Below are 19,894 nucleotides of genomic sequence, written 5' to 3'. Positions count from 1 at the left end.
ATAGGCCCAAGTTGTCAACAAGACACTGTACAAGGTGGCTCCATAATGGTGAGGGCTGTGTTTACTTGCAATGGACCAGGGTTTCTCGTCCAACTGAACCGCTCATTGACTGGAAATGGTTATGTTTGGCTACTTGGAGACCGTTTGCAGCCATTCAGCAACTTCACGTCCCCAAACAACGACGGAATTTTTATGGATGACAGTGCGCCATGTCCCGGGTCACAGTTGTTCGTGACTGGTTTGAAGAATATTCTAAACAGTCCAGGAGAATGATCTGGCCAGCCAAATCGCCCGGCTTGAATCCCATCGAATAGTTGTGAGACATAGTCGCGATGTCAGTTCATGCATAAAATCCTGCACCGGCAACACTTTTGCAATTATGGACTGCTGCAGAGGCAGCATATTTCTCGAGAAGACTTGAAAAGACTTGTCGGGCGTTTAGTTGCTGCACTACGCCGGCCAAAGGAGGTCCGATACGCTATTATCAGGTGTCCCAAGACTTCTGTCACCTCAGTGTATAACTCGTCTAGTAAACGAATACCTTCAACAGCAAGCAAATCATCGCATGTAGCGACCAGCTCTTTCACAGTACCGGAATCAAACTGAGCACTTCTGGCAATCTTTTGGGCGGTATGGTACTGTTAGCAGTCTTCATCCTTGGACTTGTACCGCGACTAGAACGCTTTCCGATTAAAACCATAGGTCACGTCCTATGGATCTCTAAGCTAAGGAATGCTTAGAGAACGTATAACAATATTTCAGTGTTTCGCTTAAAAACCAATGTCTGAAATTCGAATTAATGGCAGGACAGTGATTACACAACTGCTCTTGTGTGGGTTTCAAATGGTTCAAATGGCTCTGAGCACTATGGGACTTAACTGCTGTGGTCATCAGTCCCGTAGAACTTAGAACTACTTAAGCCTAACTAACCTAAGAACACCACACACATCCATGCCCGAGGCAGGATTCGAACCTGCGACCGTAGCGGTCGCGTGGTTTCAGACTGTGGCGCCTAGAACCGCTCGGTCACTCCGGCCGGCGTCTGCGTTTCATTGTACTAATAACTTACACTAACAGGTAAATGATAATATGATTTTATAGCTATAGAATAACTGAAAGATTCACTTCGGGGCATAACTCCTCTACCTGTTTGTAACACTTTGTATACCTCTCTGAGAAAAGAACATGATAAAGAAGCCATAATGCTAGGAGTGTGAATTTTCGTTTTCAGGTCTTAGTGCTGGTAGTGATCTGTTTGTGGATCAGCGCACCGTTGTTGCAGTACAAGACAGCTGATGAATTTCCTGATTCAGAGGAGGTCGACCGACAGCCGCCGAATCCAATCTGGATTCCGCCACGGTCGCCGGAGTACGAGATAGTGTACTCGGTACAGGCGCTGTGCGGCACCATGGCGGTGCAACTCTCCATGCTGATCGACGCCTCCTTCTACAAGCTAATGATGCTGGTGACAGCCGAGCTGCAGATTCTCAACGACAACCTGGCAGTGCTCGGGAGAGCGGACGCTTCTGCTGAGCGAAAGGGCAGCTGTCCCACTAATGTGGTCGGAGAGGAAACAGATGATGTTGCTATTCAACAGATCAAACAAACTGCTGCTCCAGTCACTGAGCATAATGACCATCCAAGAAAACTACTATACTGCCAGCTGGTGGAAAACATACGTCACCACCAGGTCGTTGTAAAGTAAGTATATTTCACTATCGCAAGCTTAGTAAATTTTTATTAAAGAACTGCCACCAATAATTCCGGAAGATGTATCCGAATGTGTTTACTAGTCCCAGTGTACCCTGTGAGTGCAAAAAGTTTCGAGACTGGATTAATGAAAAACAGAGGAAAGCCAAGACAGAGGTTTCAACGCTCCAGGTCTTCTACGCAGTCTCCCCCTCTCGAGTACTACGCACAGAACGTTCATATAGCCCCGTAACACATAATGTGTGATCAGCGACATAACCAAGTCAAGCTGTCATAAAAATCTTTCTTTGGGATGTTCTTCAACTCACACGTCATGTTGGGTTGAACGTCGCTTATGAAGTCAAAGTGTTGACCGTTAATGTTAATTTCTACACTTTTGTGATAGGCTGATATTGATGACACCATGTCCCGTCACCTGTGATAACTTTTTATAGAAAATAATTGTCCACCTTTTGCATTTCAATCAAGCCACTGCAGACGTCCACATTCATTGTTTTCGTTCGGGACTCATGGTGTGTGGGACAAACCTAGTACACACTTTTCCCTTTTTGAAAACTTTCTAGAGAATTTCTTGAACATTAGCTTTAGAGATGTTGCTTAATTATAGTTTTTGACAACTATGTGGACACAATAGGGCTGGATGTCCACTACTAAACACTGCCTTCTCACAACTAAATGGTAGAATGCGCGTCTGTTGCTTATAGTTTTCAGTTCAAGTTGTCACCACAGCTGCTGTACTGCCACCGATTGCACACTAGGAAAATAATCAGTCTCGAGACTTTTTCGATGGGCAACGTATAATGAAAATCTGTGTATGGATCTTTCAAATAACTTCCAGGAATTCAGCCAGGTAACACTTTCAGCGACCGCCGATATTTCGGCGGAAGAACACCCCGCCATTTTCAAGGCAAACTGCAACGGACAGACGACGTACATGCAAATTACTCTGGTGTTACCTGGCTGAATTACCGGAAGTTATTTGAAAGTTGTATACGCCAGAAGAAACTCAGGTCTCACTGTGTATGTATCTTTTTAGAATGAACGCTACAGTTTGTGAAAATTGCAGCTCACTGAAGGAATGTCCACATTACTCCAAAATCGCAGGATGTGGAACCAAAATAAGTAATCAAGACTGGAGATAGATGGTGTGCACATTGGCCCAGCATCGGCCTCTTTTGTGTGCCCAAACAGATAAACGTTGAGGCGCCCATTCATAGCCCGACTAGACTGCTGACCCTCTCGCCATCTACAGCCGCGATCAGTTCGACAGTTTGTGGACACTGGGAAGCGCTTCTCAGACCCGACCTCGCTTTACTGATGGAGTGCGGGCGGGCAGGTATCGGTCGGGGGAAGAAGGGAGGGTTCACCAAGGAACAGCTGCACCCAACACACGGACCCGTCCACGAGCCCATTGCCTACACACAGGCGAGTAGCTCAGGGCTAACCCCCTCAGCGAGCGGGTCCGCAGATTTGTCAAACGAAAAGGAAACGTGCAAGTAAGTGCCGAAATCTCTCGTCGACGTCAAAGGGTGCAATATCAGTATGTGAGTGAGTTCGAACTGAACATAACGATTTGTCTCTGGGGAACAGATTTTTCTTACCGTGACGCTGCGGTCCGTGTGCAGCACTTTGCTATGAGAGTGATGCATGTATGGAAGCAATGGGCAGAAGGAGGTCGTGCACAACGAGAGCTGGTACTGGATCAAACAGTGTGACCACAGCACAGTATTACCGTCATCTTGTCAGCATGGTCACAGTCGACAGAACAGCTTCGTCCACAGAGCTGGCTCGACGTTGGAGCACTGCAGCGGGTGTGGACATGTCTGCATCGACGGTTCTGGTGAGGGCTGGATTGGTCACATGCAGTCTGTTAAGTACATCGTGGTCGGGTTAATCAATAGAAAAATGTATTTGATAACAAACTAAAACATATACATACATTATATATGAAAAAAACAATTCCAATTAATAATACGTCCAGTCACCTCCAGCGTCGATAATTGCTTGGCATCTCCGAAGCGTGCTTGAAACAAAGATACCCGCATATGCACGTGAAAGACACATCGAGATGCGTCGAATTTGTGTTGACAGCTATTTAAAAGTGAATTTTGCTTGCGCTTGATGCAATGTCAACAATAAGAAGGTTAATCATCACTTTTGGAGTCGCCTTACCGATAGAAACCCGTTCTTCAAAGTCATAAGCATTTCTAACTAATTTATAAAGTGCTACCCACTTTTCTACAAATTTTCATTTCCCCATATATTATTTTAGACGCGACATATGGCTCATTTTCGGATCTTTGGGATGACTACAGAGAAACAAAGCCTCAAAATGTGACACGTAAGCTGCAGTCATGTCTCTTCTTGTGTATCTCAGTCAAGAATTCAAAGTAAATAAATGATTTATAGACAAAGGTTCCCTCTATTGGGCTGTGAAAGTACTAAGGCGACATCTTTTACCATCTGTGTGTAATGTCGACCACGCTCTTACTTAACAGACTGCACATACCATTGCATCGGTTTCTACTAACGGCAACTCACCAACTGTCACACCACAATGGGCGCGTATAAACCGTCGCTAGCATGTTAAATGGCAAAATATAGAGTTTCCTACAGAGACGGCTAGACACTAACATGGTCAACGCAGTCGGACAGATTGCATTGTTTAGTGGCATGATGGACAGATGCCAAGTGCAATGCTTTGGGCTCCATTGGCTAAAACACGCTATTTCAACCTTCTACGTAATGAGGGCAATCTGATCAGCAATCGCTTCATCGGGGAGGTTTTAGAGCCTGAAGCAATGCCCCTCCTGCAGGCAACTCCACATGTCATCTTTCAGTGAGACAATGCTCACTCACAGGTGGCGAGGAATGCGCAAGACTTCTTCGAAGAACGACGGATACCCCAGCTTCCCTAGCTTGGACGTTCAGCCTTACGTGGCGGTCATCGCACTTATCTGGGATATGGACGGTTGGCATCTTGTTCCTTCTGGTCCTGCTGCAACCACTGTCGATGCTTTGTGGTTGCTCCTTCGAACTGCAAGTCAGTGTATTCCGCAGCAGCATATCCATGTCTTCTTTGACTCTATGGTGTGACGTCTAGAGTCTAATTACAGCGAGTGAGCGAGTGGTGGCTTCACGCAGTACGAATTCTCACGCTGAAATTACATGTACGATTTTGTAATTAAAATCATTTGCGTATTTTCATATTCATAATCTAATTTAAAGTGGATCACATGTCTCCTTCTTGGTGTTACAATTTTCACAAACAGTAGTGTATGTATGCCGTATTTAATCACTTAGATTGCCCTTGAACACGACATGAACTACTATTCTACTATTGGTGAGTCATAAAAATTAATCCATGACATTTCCTTTGATTGTGCGAGGACAAAAAATTTAGCAAATGAGATACTGAAAGATTTCTAAGAATGCCATTTCTAACTGCATACGTTCATTTTCCTACTTAGTGGTCACATAAGACAACCCACTTTTCACATTGCCGAATTGCACCATGTCGCCAAAAACTTTCTGACACCCGATGCCATTCGCTAAAAAGACGTAAGATATATAACTGACAGCGTGTAGGATCTCTTTTTCTTACTGTCTTCAGAAGAGGCTTTACAACTAGTCTAATACGTTGAAGGGGGATTTTTCATACATTCTTTCTCAGGCATAATGATTTTGGAGAAAATGACGAGGCAGGAAACCTCCGCGAGTTTGCGTTCCTGAGGGGTCGCAGCCCGATATATGTGTTGCAGATACATTACAAGTAGAGGAATCCAACGCTCTTAATAGACGGAACTAACACAGTCGTTCAACAAATACAGCATTGAACGAGCAACGTTCAAAAATGAAATTTTCAATGGAATCAGAAATTAATAGAACAAAAAATTTTCTAGACCTGATAATAAGGAATGTTAACAATACACACAACTTCGAAATTTTCAGAAAATCCGTAACGACAGGCAACATTGTAAATGTCACCCTAAAGCATATAAACACGCTTATTTCCGTGCAGTGATCAACAGGCTGACCAACCTACCACTAGAACGAACTGCAGCACAAAGAAAATAGTAATTCTACAACATACACAAAAACAAAATGACTATAACCCAAACAAAATGACTCACCTATTTGAAAAAGATACCACACCAGCACACAGTGACATCGATAAGCACTCAAAACTGCTAGTAGAACCACCAGTGATGCAAAAAGTCTTAAACATACCTACAACGTATATGGGAAATATATCTGACAAATTAAATACATTACTGAAAAATACAGTTATACGGATTAGCTTATCGAACCAAACATAATCTAAAAACAGAAATTCACTCAGGGGAAAACAGAATCACCATTCGGCGTACAGTCGAAAAAAATGTTGAAATGTGTGTGAAATCTTATGGGACTTAACTGCTAGGTCATCAGTCCTTAAGCTTACACACTACCTAACCTAAATTATCTTAAGGACACACACACACACACACACACACACACACAAACTCACACACACAACCACACACACACACACACACACACACACACACACACACACACACACATGCCCGAGGGAGGACTCGAACCTCCACCGGGGCCAGACGCACAGTCCATGACTGCAGCGCCTGAGACCGGTCGGCTAATCCCGCGCGGCTGGCGTACAGTCGGGCATGTACAAAATCAAATATCACGATTGCGTTAAATTTTATAGTGGACGAACAGGAAGAAACGTCAGAATTAGATATCGAGAACAGATCAGAAATAGCGACACAAATACACCCACTTTCTTCGGTCACGTAGAAACTTAAGTCCACAAAGTAGACCAGACAGAACGAGCAATGCAAATATTATACACACTACCGAAGGGAGTAACCATGAATAAACGTATAAACTGAGCTTAAAAATAAACACCTTATTGAAAATTTTATTAACAACATAAATATAGATATAGAGAAACATACAGAGCCGAAAAATTTTACAAGCAAAGGAAAAATTAACAGCCAAGATCAAATCACTAATACGCAGAAAATCATACACTCCTGGAAATTGAAATAAGAACACCGTGAATTCATTGTCCCAGGAAGGGGAAACTTTATTGACACATTCCTGGGGTCAGATACATCACATGATCACACTGACAGAACCACAGGCACATAGACACAGGCAACAGAGCATGCACAATGTCGGCACTAGTACAGTGTATATCCACCTTTCGCAGCAATGCAGGCTGCTATTCTCCCATGGAGACGATCGTAGAGATGCTGGATGTAGTCCTGTGGAACGGCTTGCCATGCCATTTCCACCTGGCGCCTCAGTTGGACCAGCGTTCGTGCTGGACGTGCAGACCGCGTGAGACGACGCTTCATCCAGTCCCAAACATGCTCAATGGGGGACAGATCCGGAGATCTTGCTGGCCAGGGTAGTTGACTTACACCTTCTAGAGCACGTTGGGTGGCACGGGATACATGCGGACATATATTGTCCTGTTGGAACAGCAAGTTACCTTGCCGGTCTAGGAATGGTAGAACGATGGGTTCGATGACGGTTTGGATGTACCGTGCACTATTCAGTGTCCCCTCGACGATCACCAGTGGTGTACGGCCAGTGTAGGAGATCGCTCCCCACACCATGATGCCGGGTGTTGGCCCTGTGTGCCTCGGTCGTATGCAGTCCTGATTGTGGCGCTCACCTGCACGGCGCCAAACACGCATACGACCATCATTGGCACCAAGGCAGAAGCGACTCTCGTCGCTGAAGACGACACGTCTCCATTCGTCCCTCCATTCACGCCTGTCGCGACACCACTGGAGGCGGGCTGCACGATGTTGGGGCGTGAGCGGAAGACGGCCTAACGGTGTGCGGGACCGTAGCCCAGCTTCATGGAGACGGTTGCGAATGGTCCTCGCCGATACCCCAGGAGCAACAGTGTCCCTAATTTGCTGGGAAGTGGCGGTGCGGTCCCCTACGGCACTGCGTAGGATCCTACGGTCTTGGCGTGCATCCGTGCGTCGCTGCGGTCCGGTCCCAGGTCGACGGGCACGTGCACCTTCCGCCGACCACTGGCGACAACATCGATGTACTGTGGAGACCTCACGCCCCACGTGTTGAGCAATTCGGCGGTACGTCCACCCGGCCTCCCGCATGCCTCCCGCACGCCCTCGCTCAAAGTCCGTCAACTGCACATACGGTTCACGTCCACGCTGTCGCGGCATGCTACCAGTGTTAAAGACTGCGATGGAGCTCCGTATGCCACGGCAAACTGGCTGACACTGACGGCGGCGGTGCACAAATGCTGCGCAGCTAGCGCCATTCGACGGCCAACACCGCGGTTCCTGGTGTGTCCGCTGTGCCGTGCGTGTGATCATTGCTTGTACAGCCCTCTCGCAGTGTCCGGAGCAAGTATGGTGGGTCTGACACACCGGTGTCAATGTGTTCTTTTTTCCATTTCCAGGAGTGTAGATTGGAAATTAAAACAAATTTGAAACCATATAACATCGCTGGTACCCTGCCAAAAGTACAAAAGCTGGTAGCAAGCATCAATAGCCACCTGCTAGCGCACTGGACCCGGGAACCCAAGTTCGCGGTTTCAGTTCCGCATAGAATCAAATACTTAGCCGGCGCGGTAGCTAAGCCTGTTCGGTCAGAGGGTTTAGCTACCCTCTGTAATAAACAACTAAGTGAATGGATCAACGAACAACCTGAACGAGTGTCATCGGACGTCCGCCACGAACAAATTCAACGAACAATATAGAACAAAATAAAAATGAAAATAAAAAATAGTGGCTCGCGTTGTTGCCTCTGGATCACGGGGTCCAGGGTTCGTTTCCCGGCCGGATTGGGGATTTTTTTTTCTGCTTGGGGACTGGGTGTTTGTGTTGTCCCCATCATTTTATCATCATCATCATCATCATTCGTGTCAGTGGCCAGATTGGATTGTGTACAAATTGGACTGTGTAAAACTACGGGTCTTTGTACGGGCGCTGATGACCGCGCATGTGAGCGAACCACAAACTAAACATCATCATCAGTCTCAAACCAGCGCATTAGAATATGACATCATATCTCGTCGTTCTGCAACTGCCCGATGCAACGAAATCGTTTGCACCGGCGCAAGCAGCCCTGTGAACTTCTTGTAGCGATGAACTCTGATCTTGCATTCTACGCGGCTTATCTTGCATTCTACGCGGCTTCTTTTCAGAGCTCCACTTGGCGCTGTTGTTTACACCACTCTAAGCGAAGTCTCGAATTTATTCCTGTGACATTTACTGCGAAGCGTCAGTCTTGAGAAACTTGATCCATTGCTCTTCACTGCCATATTGTTTCACGACTCTATACGAGGCCGAGCGTTTTCGTTTTGAGTTTTCGTTATGATTAATATATTGTGGGCAAAGCATGACCATGAAAACTGATTCCTGACACCTGACGATCGAATGTTTGGTTACCGATCTCTGTAAATGAGCTGTTTGAGGGGACCACACCCTGCCTATCTAACCCATGATATGATCCCGGCGGAGGTTCGAGTCCTCCCTCGGTCATGGGTGTGTGTGTGTTTGTCCTTAGGATAATTTAGGTTACGTAGTGTGTAAGCTTAGGGACTGATGACCTTAGCAGTTAAGTCCCATAAGATTTCACACACATTTGTACATTTTTTTAACCCATGGTAATTTAGGCAAGTATTTGACCCATTTCTGAAAAAAACTATTTGATGCAGGACCTTAATATTTTTACTGTATGTTACATGGTGCTAATAGTCAACCGTAGTAAAATCTGTTTTATCCACTTTATGGTTTTTAAGAAATACTTTTTTAAATTTATTAACAGAAAATATTAAGTTTTTTCTGCAGAAAATATTTTTTTGTGAACTTCCTAATGGGGAAATATTAATGAATGTAGTACCAGAAGTGGCTTTTTATGTTATGCAGAGTCTGAAAATTTCATTCATTTATCTATGATAGTTTCTGATATAATGGGGCATAAGTACTGAAAATTTTAGTTTGCGGGGAACTGACATCAAAGAAAAAACTTTTGAAATTTGTTACTTACAGTTAATTAAAATTGTCCTGCTGCATATGATGGCGCTTCTTTGGCCTCTAGCAGGTCTTCCAGCTTCTTTTTCACCTTCCTGGATGTTTGTCTTGCTATCTTGGCCATATTAGATGCAGACTGTTTGCATCGGCTAACCTCATTTTATAGCATAATTCGCAGCTTTTCCAGTACCCAAAACTTTCCAATATTACCACAACTGAATGTAATAACAGCATCATGAACTCCTAGTTTCATTGTATGCATGCCTACAAATACAGTTTTAAAAAGGCGGTTCCAAATTATGCTGTTGAAACATTCATTTGGGTTCTGTGTCTACCCATGCAGACATTTCCTTAGAAGGTCAAGATGAGTCTATGAAAATATGTTTAATTGCTGTAATAACAGCAGCAGGAAGAGAATGCTGGTGAGAATGAGATTCTCCAGTTGCCTGAGCCCTATTGTATTTGCACCACGAATTTTCTTCTGATGGACACAGTCGATGATATTGCTTATCATCAGTAGAGGACTTGTGGAAGAATATGGCCCAAACATCTCTCTTCATTGCCTCCAGATTTTTTTATTTCTCCTAATTGCCTGCCCATAGTATACCTGCAAGTTTTCTATTTCAGTTTTAGTTGACCGACCCTATCCGGTCAACAATTTTCCATTTTCTAATTTTTTTCCACTCATATCAACAGTTAGTTTTCTCAGCCTTGTTCCCAAACGTTTGAACATTGCTTACACATTCTGTTTTGCTAATAATGGCATCTCCATATGGCTTAGAGTTCACCACATTGTTGTATGCCTTACTGTCATCATCGCCCAAATATTTGGTGTACCGTACGCCTTTTGTTTCTACGGAGCGATGAAATATTTGTTGTAATCCATGAACTTCCATACCACCGCTGGTTCCTCTAAAATGAACCACACAGTTGTGTTCTTTATGTTCATTGACTTTACAACATTTGCAATATTTAGAAATATCTCCACATCTAACACTTTACCGGTGTCTACACTCGTGGCACTCACTACTCCATTCAGAGAAGTATGTCCTCTTTCCTGCCAACTTCCATCAGGTGCAACTACAATATCCGAACATCCATCATTTTCTTCCACTGCTTCTCTAGCAGCCAGTTTCATGCTCTCCTCACTGGCCTCACATACAGCTTTCTCTAATATTGCAGTCAGTTTTTCAAATTTATTTGGTGGTTGATGTAAGTTCATCACTGAACAAAATGTTCTCCCTGCAGCCATGTCCTTGCCAATGGATCGTAAGACATAATCTAGTACTGATTTCATAAGGGCCACTTGCATCTGGTTTTGAAGAACTCATAAATGAAATCACAGCTGAGAATTTAGTGCAAATTAAATCCAAAGCAATTGCTAGGCCTTTTCTCCCACTGGCACTCTCACAAATTTTCACACTCTGTGACTCACCACACTCTCTACATTGGACAAATTTAGAAATTACATCTGATAATATTCTCAAATTTATAATAATGTTACTGCACCCCTTGTCACTTACAGTAAATTCGTTATAACTGTCTTTAAATGGTGAGAGCTTCTTTGATGATGCGCTTGTTGAAGAATTACAATTAGAAACATTGTTGCCAGGTGACATAACCACTTGTACAGGAAACTTTCTAAACTTGTTTCCTCTAAATTGTCCTTCCTTGAAAATGCCTTTACGTTTCGTCATCTTCAATAAACACAACAAAACACACATAAACTAGCACTGCAAACGTAAGTATAACAACTACTCGCAATCACACTTGAACAAAACTAACCGCGTGTTTCAAAGCGTGCCATTTAAAAACAGCAGAAACAAAAGAATACCGACTGTTGTTCCAAGGATAGCCAACACACTTGGAAATAAAAAAAAATCCCTAACGTGCAATGTAGGGGATATAAAGATCTAAAATACATGCAAAAAAGTGGGTGACAGAAAAGTGGGCGTGGCACATAAACACACGTGGTAGGAAAATGCTCTTTAAATGCTCGAAGAAATTTTTTTCAACAAAATCCTTTTCAGATTTCTTAAGTAAAACCTTAATCTTCGAAATATGATGAAAACCGAAAATCGATTTTTTTCGACCTGAACCACGGTGTGGTCCCCTTAAGATATACTGCGCAGTAGTATGATCTCGGTGCATCGGAAGTACAGTTGTAGGTCATTGGTTAGCTTTAGAGTGGGGCATGGAATAAGTAACTCCTCTGAAATCTCTCTGAGACAGCGAACGGCTTCACAAGCCCCTACATTATGGAACTGGATACTTTTCATTGGGATATTCAGACAGAAAACTCGTCTGAATTGTTTACGCCTGCAAACGAACCATTACGGTTAATGGAAAGAGTGGCTGATGAGGTCACAAGACAGGGGGTGGGGACGCCTCATGTGGTGCAAGTAGTGAGTATTTATTTTATTTATTCATCATGTTCCGTGGGCCCACGTGTGCCAAAGCTGTAGCACTGGTAATTAAAATTGTAACACTAGGAAGGGCAGAAAATGACGAAATTGTACTCATTGTGCGTATACAGTATAATAGAAAGAAAAGTCTGTTACATTTACATGGGGCTATACAGGTTGGGAAGTGTAGTACAGAGAGCTGCCAACCTCTAGCAGCAACAGTGGCTCAAACTCGGATGGGCATCGAGTCGAACTGTGCTCTGATGACACTTACAGCAACGTAATTCCATGCTGATTCAACTCTGTACTGGAGTTCGTCAAACTTAGCGCCTGACGAGTGATAGCTCTCTAACCTCTCGGCGACCCATGACTAGATTTTGTCAGTGCATGAGATATCTGGAGAATCTGCTAGCCAGCACAACTGTCAAACACCCTTTGAATCGAGGAGGGTCTGGACTGTAGGGCAATATGCGATCTCGTCTCATCTCGTTGAAGGATATAGTCACGGATGCATTGAAGATATGGAATTGCCACCGGTTTTACGGCGTGACAAATGTAGCGCCTGCTGTCCAAATTAGCGATTATGCGAACCGGAGATGATCGTCTTGTGTGTCAAGTAAGAAAGGGAGATCGAGAACGCAATGCTCGAATTCAAAATGTAAAGCAAGGCTTCTTTCGCCCCTACTGTTCAATTTATACATCAAAGGAGCAATGATGAGTGTAAAGGATGGGTTCAGGAGTGGAATTAAAATCCAGGGTGGAAGTATATTAATGATAAGGTTCGCTGATGGCTTTTCTGTCAGTGAAAGTGAAGAAGAATTGTGAAATCTGTTCAATGAAGAATCCAAGTGTGTGGAATATGGATTGAGTGTAAGCCGAAGGGAGGCGAAAGTAATGAGGAGTAGTGGAAATGTTATCAGTGATAAACTTAACATCAAAAGTCGTGATCATGAAACATATGAGGGAATTGTATTACCTTCGAAACAAAACAAGACCTAACTGACTGTGCAAGGAGGACTGGCGAAAAGGGCAATCATGACCAAAAGGTGTCTTCTAGTATTAAACTTGGCCTTAATTTGAGGAAGATATTTTTGAGAATGTATGTTTGGAGGGGAGCACTGCATGGTAATCATTAATGAACTGTGCGTAAACCGAGAAAGAAGAGAATCGAATGGTTTCAGATGTGGCACCATCGCGATATTAAAAATAAAGGAGACTGATAAAAAAGCAGGGAGGTTAATGGTAGAATCAGCGAGAAACATTTGGAGGACATCGACAAGAAGGAGGGACCGAGATAGGAGTGTGTTAAGACATCAGGGAATGGCTTCTGTGGTACTAGACGTAGCCGTAGAGAATAAAAACTCTACGAGAAAACAGAGATTGGAATACATACCACAAGCAATGGAGGATGTAGGACGAAAGTGTTAGTCTGAGATGAAGAGGCACGACGGGCCATATCAAAGACTGATGAAGAAAGAAAAAAGAGCAACACTCCTCAGCAGTAAGGAACTGCGAGGAGGCAAGCCTCATGTCACCACATGACATTCTGTAGTAGGTAAAGCGTTTTTGTGCCACTACAGAACTGTCACTTGTGTCGAAAGTCAAATGTACGCTATTAATCTTTCTGTGGACCTCGGTGGACCCTAAGTACATGGCATGGTTGGTCATCTTTAGTGGACTGTCGTAGATAAACAGACTGTTTAATAAATGATTTCTCTGCGATCTTTACGCGTGATTCGATCGAAGTAACTTTGTGAACAAAACACATGCAGTCTCCTTTCACTGACAGCCTCAATTACAATGACGAGTGACACCTATTGAGTTTCGTGTTCCCAGGTTCAGTCATTGCCAGGAAATTTTCCTTGGTGGGAGGAATATCGCAGGGTGCAAGCAGCCTCGTGGGGCCAATTGAGGAGCTACTTCAGTCAGAAAAACCGGCTCCAATGTCTAGAAAGTCGACAATGGTCGCGAGAGTAATATGCTGACCGAATGACTCTCTGTACCATGTCCAAATGACGCCATAGGGCAGAACATAACACGGCGGGCGCTCGACATCACGTGGTCCTCCGGACTTTGTAAGTCACTCTTTACTACTGAGCTTTGTTTGGAGCTCGTCTTCGTCCAGCTGAGGAAGTCGACGCACAGTGGCTCGGTTTCCATAAGACATCGTAAGTTTTTCGCAAAGTCCACCTCAGTAGCTGAACGGTCAGGGCAATGGATTGCTAAGCGAAGGGACCCAGGTTCGATTCCCGGCCGGGTCGGGGATTTTCTGCGCTCGGGGACTGGGTGTTGTGTTGTCCTTACTTTCGCATCATCGTAAATGACCTTCCACTCTGTTGAGATGACTGTATAGGCATGTCCCGAAAGGCAATAAATTAAAAAGAAAAAGAAAAAGCAAGTGCTCCGGAACCAGTCCGATCCTTGGTTTCTTAATCGCCATCTACTGTTTACCGCATAATTAGCAGAAGTGGGTACATGTCACTCTATGGCTTTCTACAGATGCTCACTGCATCTGAGGTTCATGACCTACGCCAAACAGGCTATGGCAGGAGAAGAGGGGGAACAGGGGAGCACACAAGCACCCACACCTCCATGGAGTGCTGCTAAAAGAATTCTAACACATGAAACGTCCCCTTTGAAAAATTGTACAGGACTGTGCTTAAACTGACACACAATATTTTTTAGCGCAACGCAATCTGACTTTCAGAAATCCCTACAAAGGAATGGCCCTGACTAACATTAACCTGTACCTTTCACAAATCACTTACCTCACCAAAAATCTTCGTTACTCGAACTACTGCAATACAGCGAGCGCCACTACTGCCAGCTAAATAAAAAATTCAAACTACTGAAGGCACTAACTACTGATAGGCATAGTTAGCAAATGAAAGATTTTAATAGAGAACAAACAATGTATTTACCTTAATAATCATAACATATATGCCATCCAGTCTTACAAATTTCAAGTCTCCGCCATTTCTCTCCCCACATCCACCACTGCTGGCGGCTCACCTCCAACTGCGCAACGCTACGCGCTGTTCACGTCCAGCTGCCGCTGCCCAACACTACAATGGCAGACAACAATGCAAACTAGCTACAGACTGCACACAGCACAGCCAGTGATTTTCATACCGAGCGCTACGTAACGTTGCCGATAAGAAAACATAAACAGCCTACTTACATAGCCCCCATTCTCCGCACAAAAAATTTTAAAATTGTTTTGGGCAGTGGCCAATAATGATTTGATAAAATTTTTCATAATTACAATAACAAAGAAATCAAATGCACACACTTATTGATACAATGTTGGTCAAAAGCTAAAATTTTCTCACAGTCCATAAAGATAGTCCTGATCATTCATCATAATAGTAATTACAGTTTTTTCACAAAGTCTCATTAGTAAAAGAAATTGCACACAGAAATAGTGGATTTCCATGCAGTCTTGAAGAAGTAGTGTTGTCCTTCCAACGGAAAGACAGTGCTGACTCTTGACATGCAGACAGGTAATGGGCCACAACAGAGCAAACCCACAGCAGAGTCAGTCGAAGTTTTGAAGAATATTGGTAGGTAGGTCATCACAGAGTAGACCCACTGTAGTCCTGGTAGAGATTATGGTATTGGTGGGCCACCAGAGGTGCAGACCCACTGCAGTACTTGTAGAAATAATGATATTGGTGAGTGAGCAAAGGTGTAGACCCTCTGTAGACCTTGTAGAAATAATGGTATTGTAGGGTCATCAAAGATGCAGACCCACTGTAGTAGTCCTTGTAGAGAGGGCCAGCAGCCATCTGTTGTGACTGTGCAGGTGCACAATCACCATTGAAGAGTCTTGCAGATAATATAGCAAGTCCATAACCACTACTTGTGCACTCACAAACTTTTTGGAATTGTCCTTAGAACCAGCAATGCTGTTATCCAGTCCCTTGCTGAATTATTAACACACGTGCAAACACTAACAGTCCCTACTTCTCACATATTGTCCATATAGTATGACCAACAGAAACGTGTGCAGTGAAATGTAACTTACAAGTTAATAATATGATGAACTGGTGTCAATTACAATTTTATAACATAAGAATACAATTACAATGGTACAAAATACATCATTAAAGAACATAACAATACAGATAAGATTCGTAGTACAAGCTTTACAAAAGAATCGAAATATACATCAGTGTTACAGGAATTATGACATGAGTACATACATAAAAGATCAGAATAACTTTTGAAACATCAACCTCAAACATGAGCAACAAAACAGAACAGATAAATAATGTCTAAACATCTTTACAAAGTAAATAACATATTATTAATGCAAATTATATTTGAGGATAACAGTATTCCTCATCATAGTGAATGTAGCTTAGTACTAGAAAATTTCTACAACATAAATTTTCTTAGCTAAACACATAAAGACAGGAAGAACATAAACACACAAGGGTACACAAACATATAGTGGGCTAACACAAAACGAAAGGACAGGTTTTGTTTTATTGCAGTATTTTGCAAACAAAATTGTCTTTGCTTCTTGGAGATCTCCCTTCATTCATCATTATTCCCAAAAAGTCCTATCTATACCTCCTTTCTGTATTCTATTCATATTTCTTTCAAAATAATTATTTCTGATTGTACAATACTCATTTCGGCCCAAATCTTTTTCATATAACTTCGCAATGCATTCTTTACCTATTCTCCATGGTCAGTTTCTTATATAGTCTACCCCTCTTAAGCTAACTTAAATCTACTGAGCTCAGATGCTAAACTAAGGGACGAGGCAATGCAGCAGCACAAAACAATTAATGCAAACAGCAATGAAAAAAATGCAGATTTGCGAAGCAAGCAGCATTATAGAAATTAGCAAAGCAATTGCAATATTACAACTAATATAAGGCAATGTGCAGCAAACAAGAAAAATAAATCAGTAGTAAACTGGCTTAGAAGAGTAACACAAAGTCAAATTCAGTAACACTATGCCTGGCAAAGAGCAGCATCAAATGAAATAACTTATATCTAAACATGACATAGCCCAAGCAGAAAAAATATTACAGTAAAAATGGCCATGTTTAATACCTATGTCACATCTTAACACTAGAGTGATGCATCACAAAAACTTACTCTACCAAAAAAATTACCAAGTAGTTGAAAAGAAAATTATGTATGCAGTTCCTGTGAAGGGAAATGTCTTCGTGCTCCCCCATTTTTGGGAAATGTATTACAAAATTAGTATTTACTGGATCTGTAGACAGAAAATATTTATATTAGTACATCTATAAAATTATATTCTCTCCCCACATCCACCACTGCTGGCGGCTCACCTCCAACTGCGCAACGCTACGCGCTGTTCACATCCAGCTGCCGTTGCCCAACACTACAATGGCAGACAACAATGCAAACTAGCTACAGACTGCACACAGCACAGCCAGTGATTTTCATACCGAGCGCTACGTAACGTTGCCGATAAGAAAACATAAACAGCCTACTTACACACAACTCGGTTGCTAATGGCACGTGCACTGTGGCCTGTAGGGTGCTGTAGACAATCAGACTGGCACTCAAGACCAGAAGGTATTTCAATGTAAAGTTCACCAGCTAGGGACGATGGCAGATGCACCGGCGTCCCATTTAATTCCATACAAACATTCCCACCATTTCCCCGAACAGTGTTTATTTGTAGGCGAAATGCATCGAATCTTGTTTTTACGTACGTACTTTAACATTTTACACTGACATCGGAAGCTCATCAGCCCAGCCTAAGAGCTACCAATGGTGAGATTCCTGTACCAGTTTTGATGTATGGGCTCTATAACGTGAGGTGGTCTGTGGTACACGATTGGTGTGGTGACTTCTGTATCCCAATGCCAGGTGTCGATTGCGTGTTAAGACTGTTCACCGTTTGTTTCTGGTGTGCAACAGTGAACTGAGTGATGTACTCTGCTCTCGTTCGTCTGTCCTTTGTTATAAAACTCTCTGTCAACAATACCTAGCAGTCCTTTACAGTTGACTCTAGCGGATTCTAGGGGATTCCCTTGAATCGTGGTGCGTCATTGATAAGGCAGCCATAAAAATGTTTGTGCCTGGACGACCTCAGTTGGTTGCGATAAATTGCGTATATATCGCGCATCATACATGAAATCCACACGACTGTCATTTCGACGCCTTCTACGTTCCAGTCACGGCAATATTCTATTCGCCATGATGCCAGGAGCTCCCTATGTAGAACACAGCAGCTATTTATAATTGAATTAATTAGTGTTCACGTTGTTGTTTTCCAACACAGGACAAAGACTAGTTGCCCACTGAGAACACCAGGCAAATATCGTGTAACCACAGCCTTGATAATGGCCTCATTTTGTCGAGGAAGAGAGTCCACAGGTTCCTTCAGTAATTCCATATTTAGCTGAAGCCAGTCACTGATGATCAGATCCCGTAGAGCTACCAAATTGCGGGAATAATGGCTGATATGTTCACCAGCTGCTCCAAGTAAGCCCAGACATTTTCTATGGAGATAAGGTCGGGTGATTTAGAGCGTCAATCGACGTGCATCAGCGGATGTGAGTGGACGTCGAAACAGGAACGTATGCTTGCAGTCCAGTTTTTATGTTGGAAGACGGGAGTCCCCATAACCTATGAATCATGAAGAAATAGAAGGAAGTGTAACAGTTAGTCATTGAGGATCTTTAAGTAAACATTCTGGTTCATGTTTACGGCTACTAGAATCGATATGGGCAAGTTATGATACGAAAAACACCATAAAAGATCGCCGGATCTCCTTCGACCTGTACTGCTCTTTACACACACTGCACGTTAAACAGCTTCTTGGATCTCAGGAGGCATGGTTGTGACTCGCCAAATCACAGTACACGCTTCCAGAGAACTACTGTCCAGTTTCTGTGTTGTTTGGCCTATTGAGACGCACAGTCGTTGTTCTTACCTGTTACTCCATTCTTTGTAGATACGCTAGACGGCCTGCGTTGATACACCAACAAATCGGGCAATTTCATTCACGTTATAAAAAAGAAATACAACCACTACAAGGGTAACTTTTTATATTTGTATGGATTACCAGTTTTGACTCTTGTCAGAGGTCAAATTCAGATCCAAATTTAAATACTGTGAATTGCAGTTCATCTGTTTCTATCTCGGTGGATTTGAGTTTCTTGTCTACTACGACAAATACACTACCTCCATTTCCCATTTGCCTATTCTTTAGATATACACTTAAATTTTCGCAAAAAATCTCACTGCTGTCAATTTCAGGTTTCAACCAGCTTTCTGTACTTAGTATTATGTGAGCTTCACTACTTTTCATGAGCGCTTCAAACTCCGGCACTTTCTTGCGAATGCTTCGGCAGTTTACCATTTACTGTCATGCTGATGCAAACAATCATTGACTCCAAGTTGTTCCTCTACTGTACACAGTATACTCGTACAGTGCCGTAAAATGTGTTCGTTCCTTCCTCATTTAGCATTTTCTGCAGAGCAACAAGAAAGAATACACCAATCATGACAAACACCCCCATACTGTAACGCCACCTCCTTGGTACTGCTGGCATTACACGTGATGGCAGCTAACTTTCTCCGTGCATTCGCCAAACCGAAAGCCTTCCATCGGATTGCCACAGCGTATAGCGTGACTCATCAGTCCAAATTACTCATTTTCAGTCATCCATGGTCCGCTAGCATTTCTCTGCACACCACCTTAAGAGTCGCTTAGCACTGACCACAGAAATGTGTGGATTTAACGTCCTACTC

General features: G+C 43.1%; 1 protein-coding gene across 1 annotated transcript in view; it reads left to right on the top strand.

Moving 5' to 3' along the window:
- Positions 1-19,894, top strand: part of LOC126088385 (uncharacterized) — an 89,157-nt gene that overhangs the window by 46,419 nt on the left and 22,844 nt on the right. Inside the window, exon 4 of the mRNA XM_049906563.1 lies at positions 1,232-1,701. Within this exon, the coding sequence (XP_049762520.1) occupies positions 1,232-1,701 (470 nt within the window). The remainder of the gene's footprint in view (positions 1-1,231; positions 1,702-19,894) is intronic.

This window comes from Schistocerca cancellata, chromosome 1 (genome assembly GCF_023864275.1).
Source record: "Schistocerca cancellata isolate TAMUIC-IGC-003103 chromosome 1, iqSchCanc2.1, whole genome shotgun sequence".
NCBI lineage: Eukaryota > Metazoa > Arthropoda > Insecta > Orthoptera > Acrididae > Schistocerca > Schistocerca cancellata.
The sequence above is the reverse complement of the archived record's forward strand: the minus strand, read 5'-3'. Positions and strand labels throughout refer to the sequence as shown.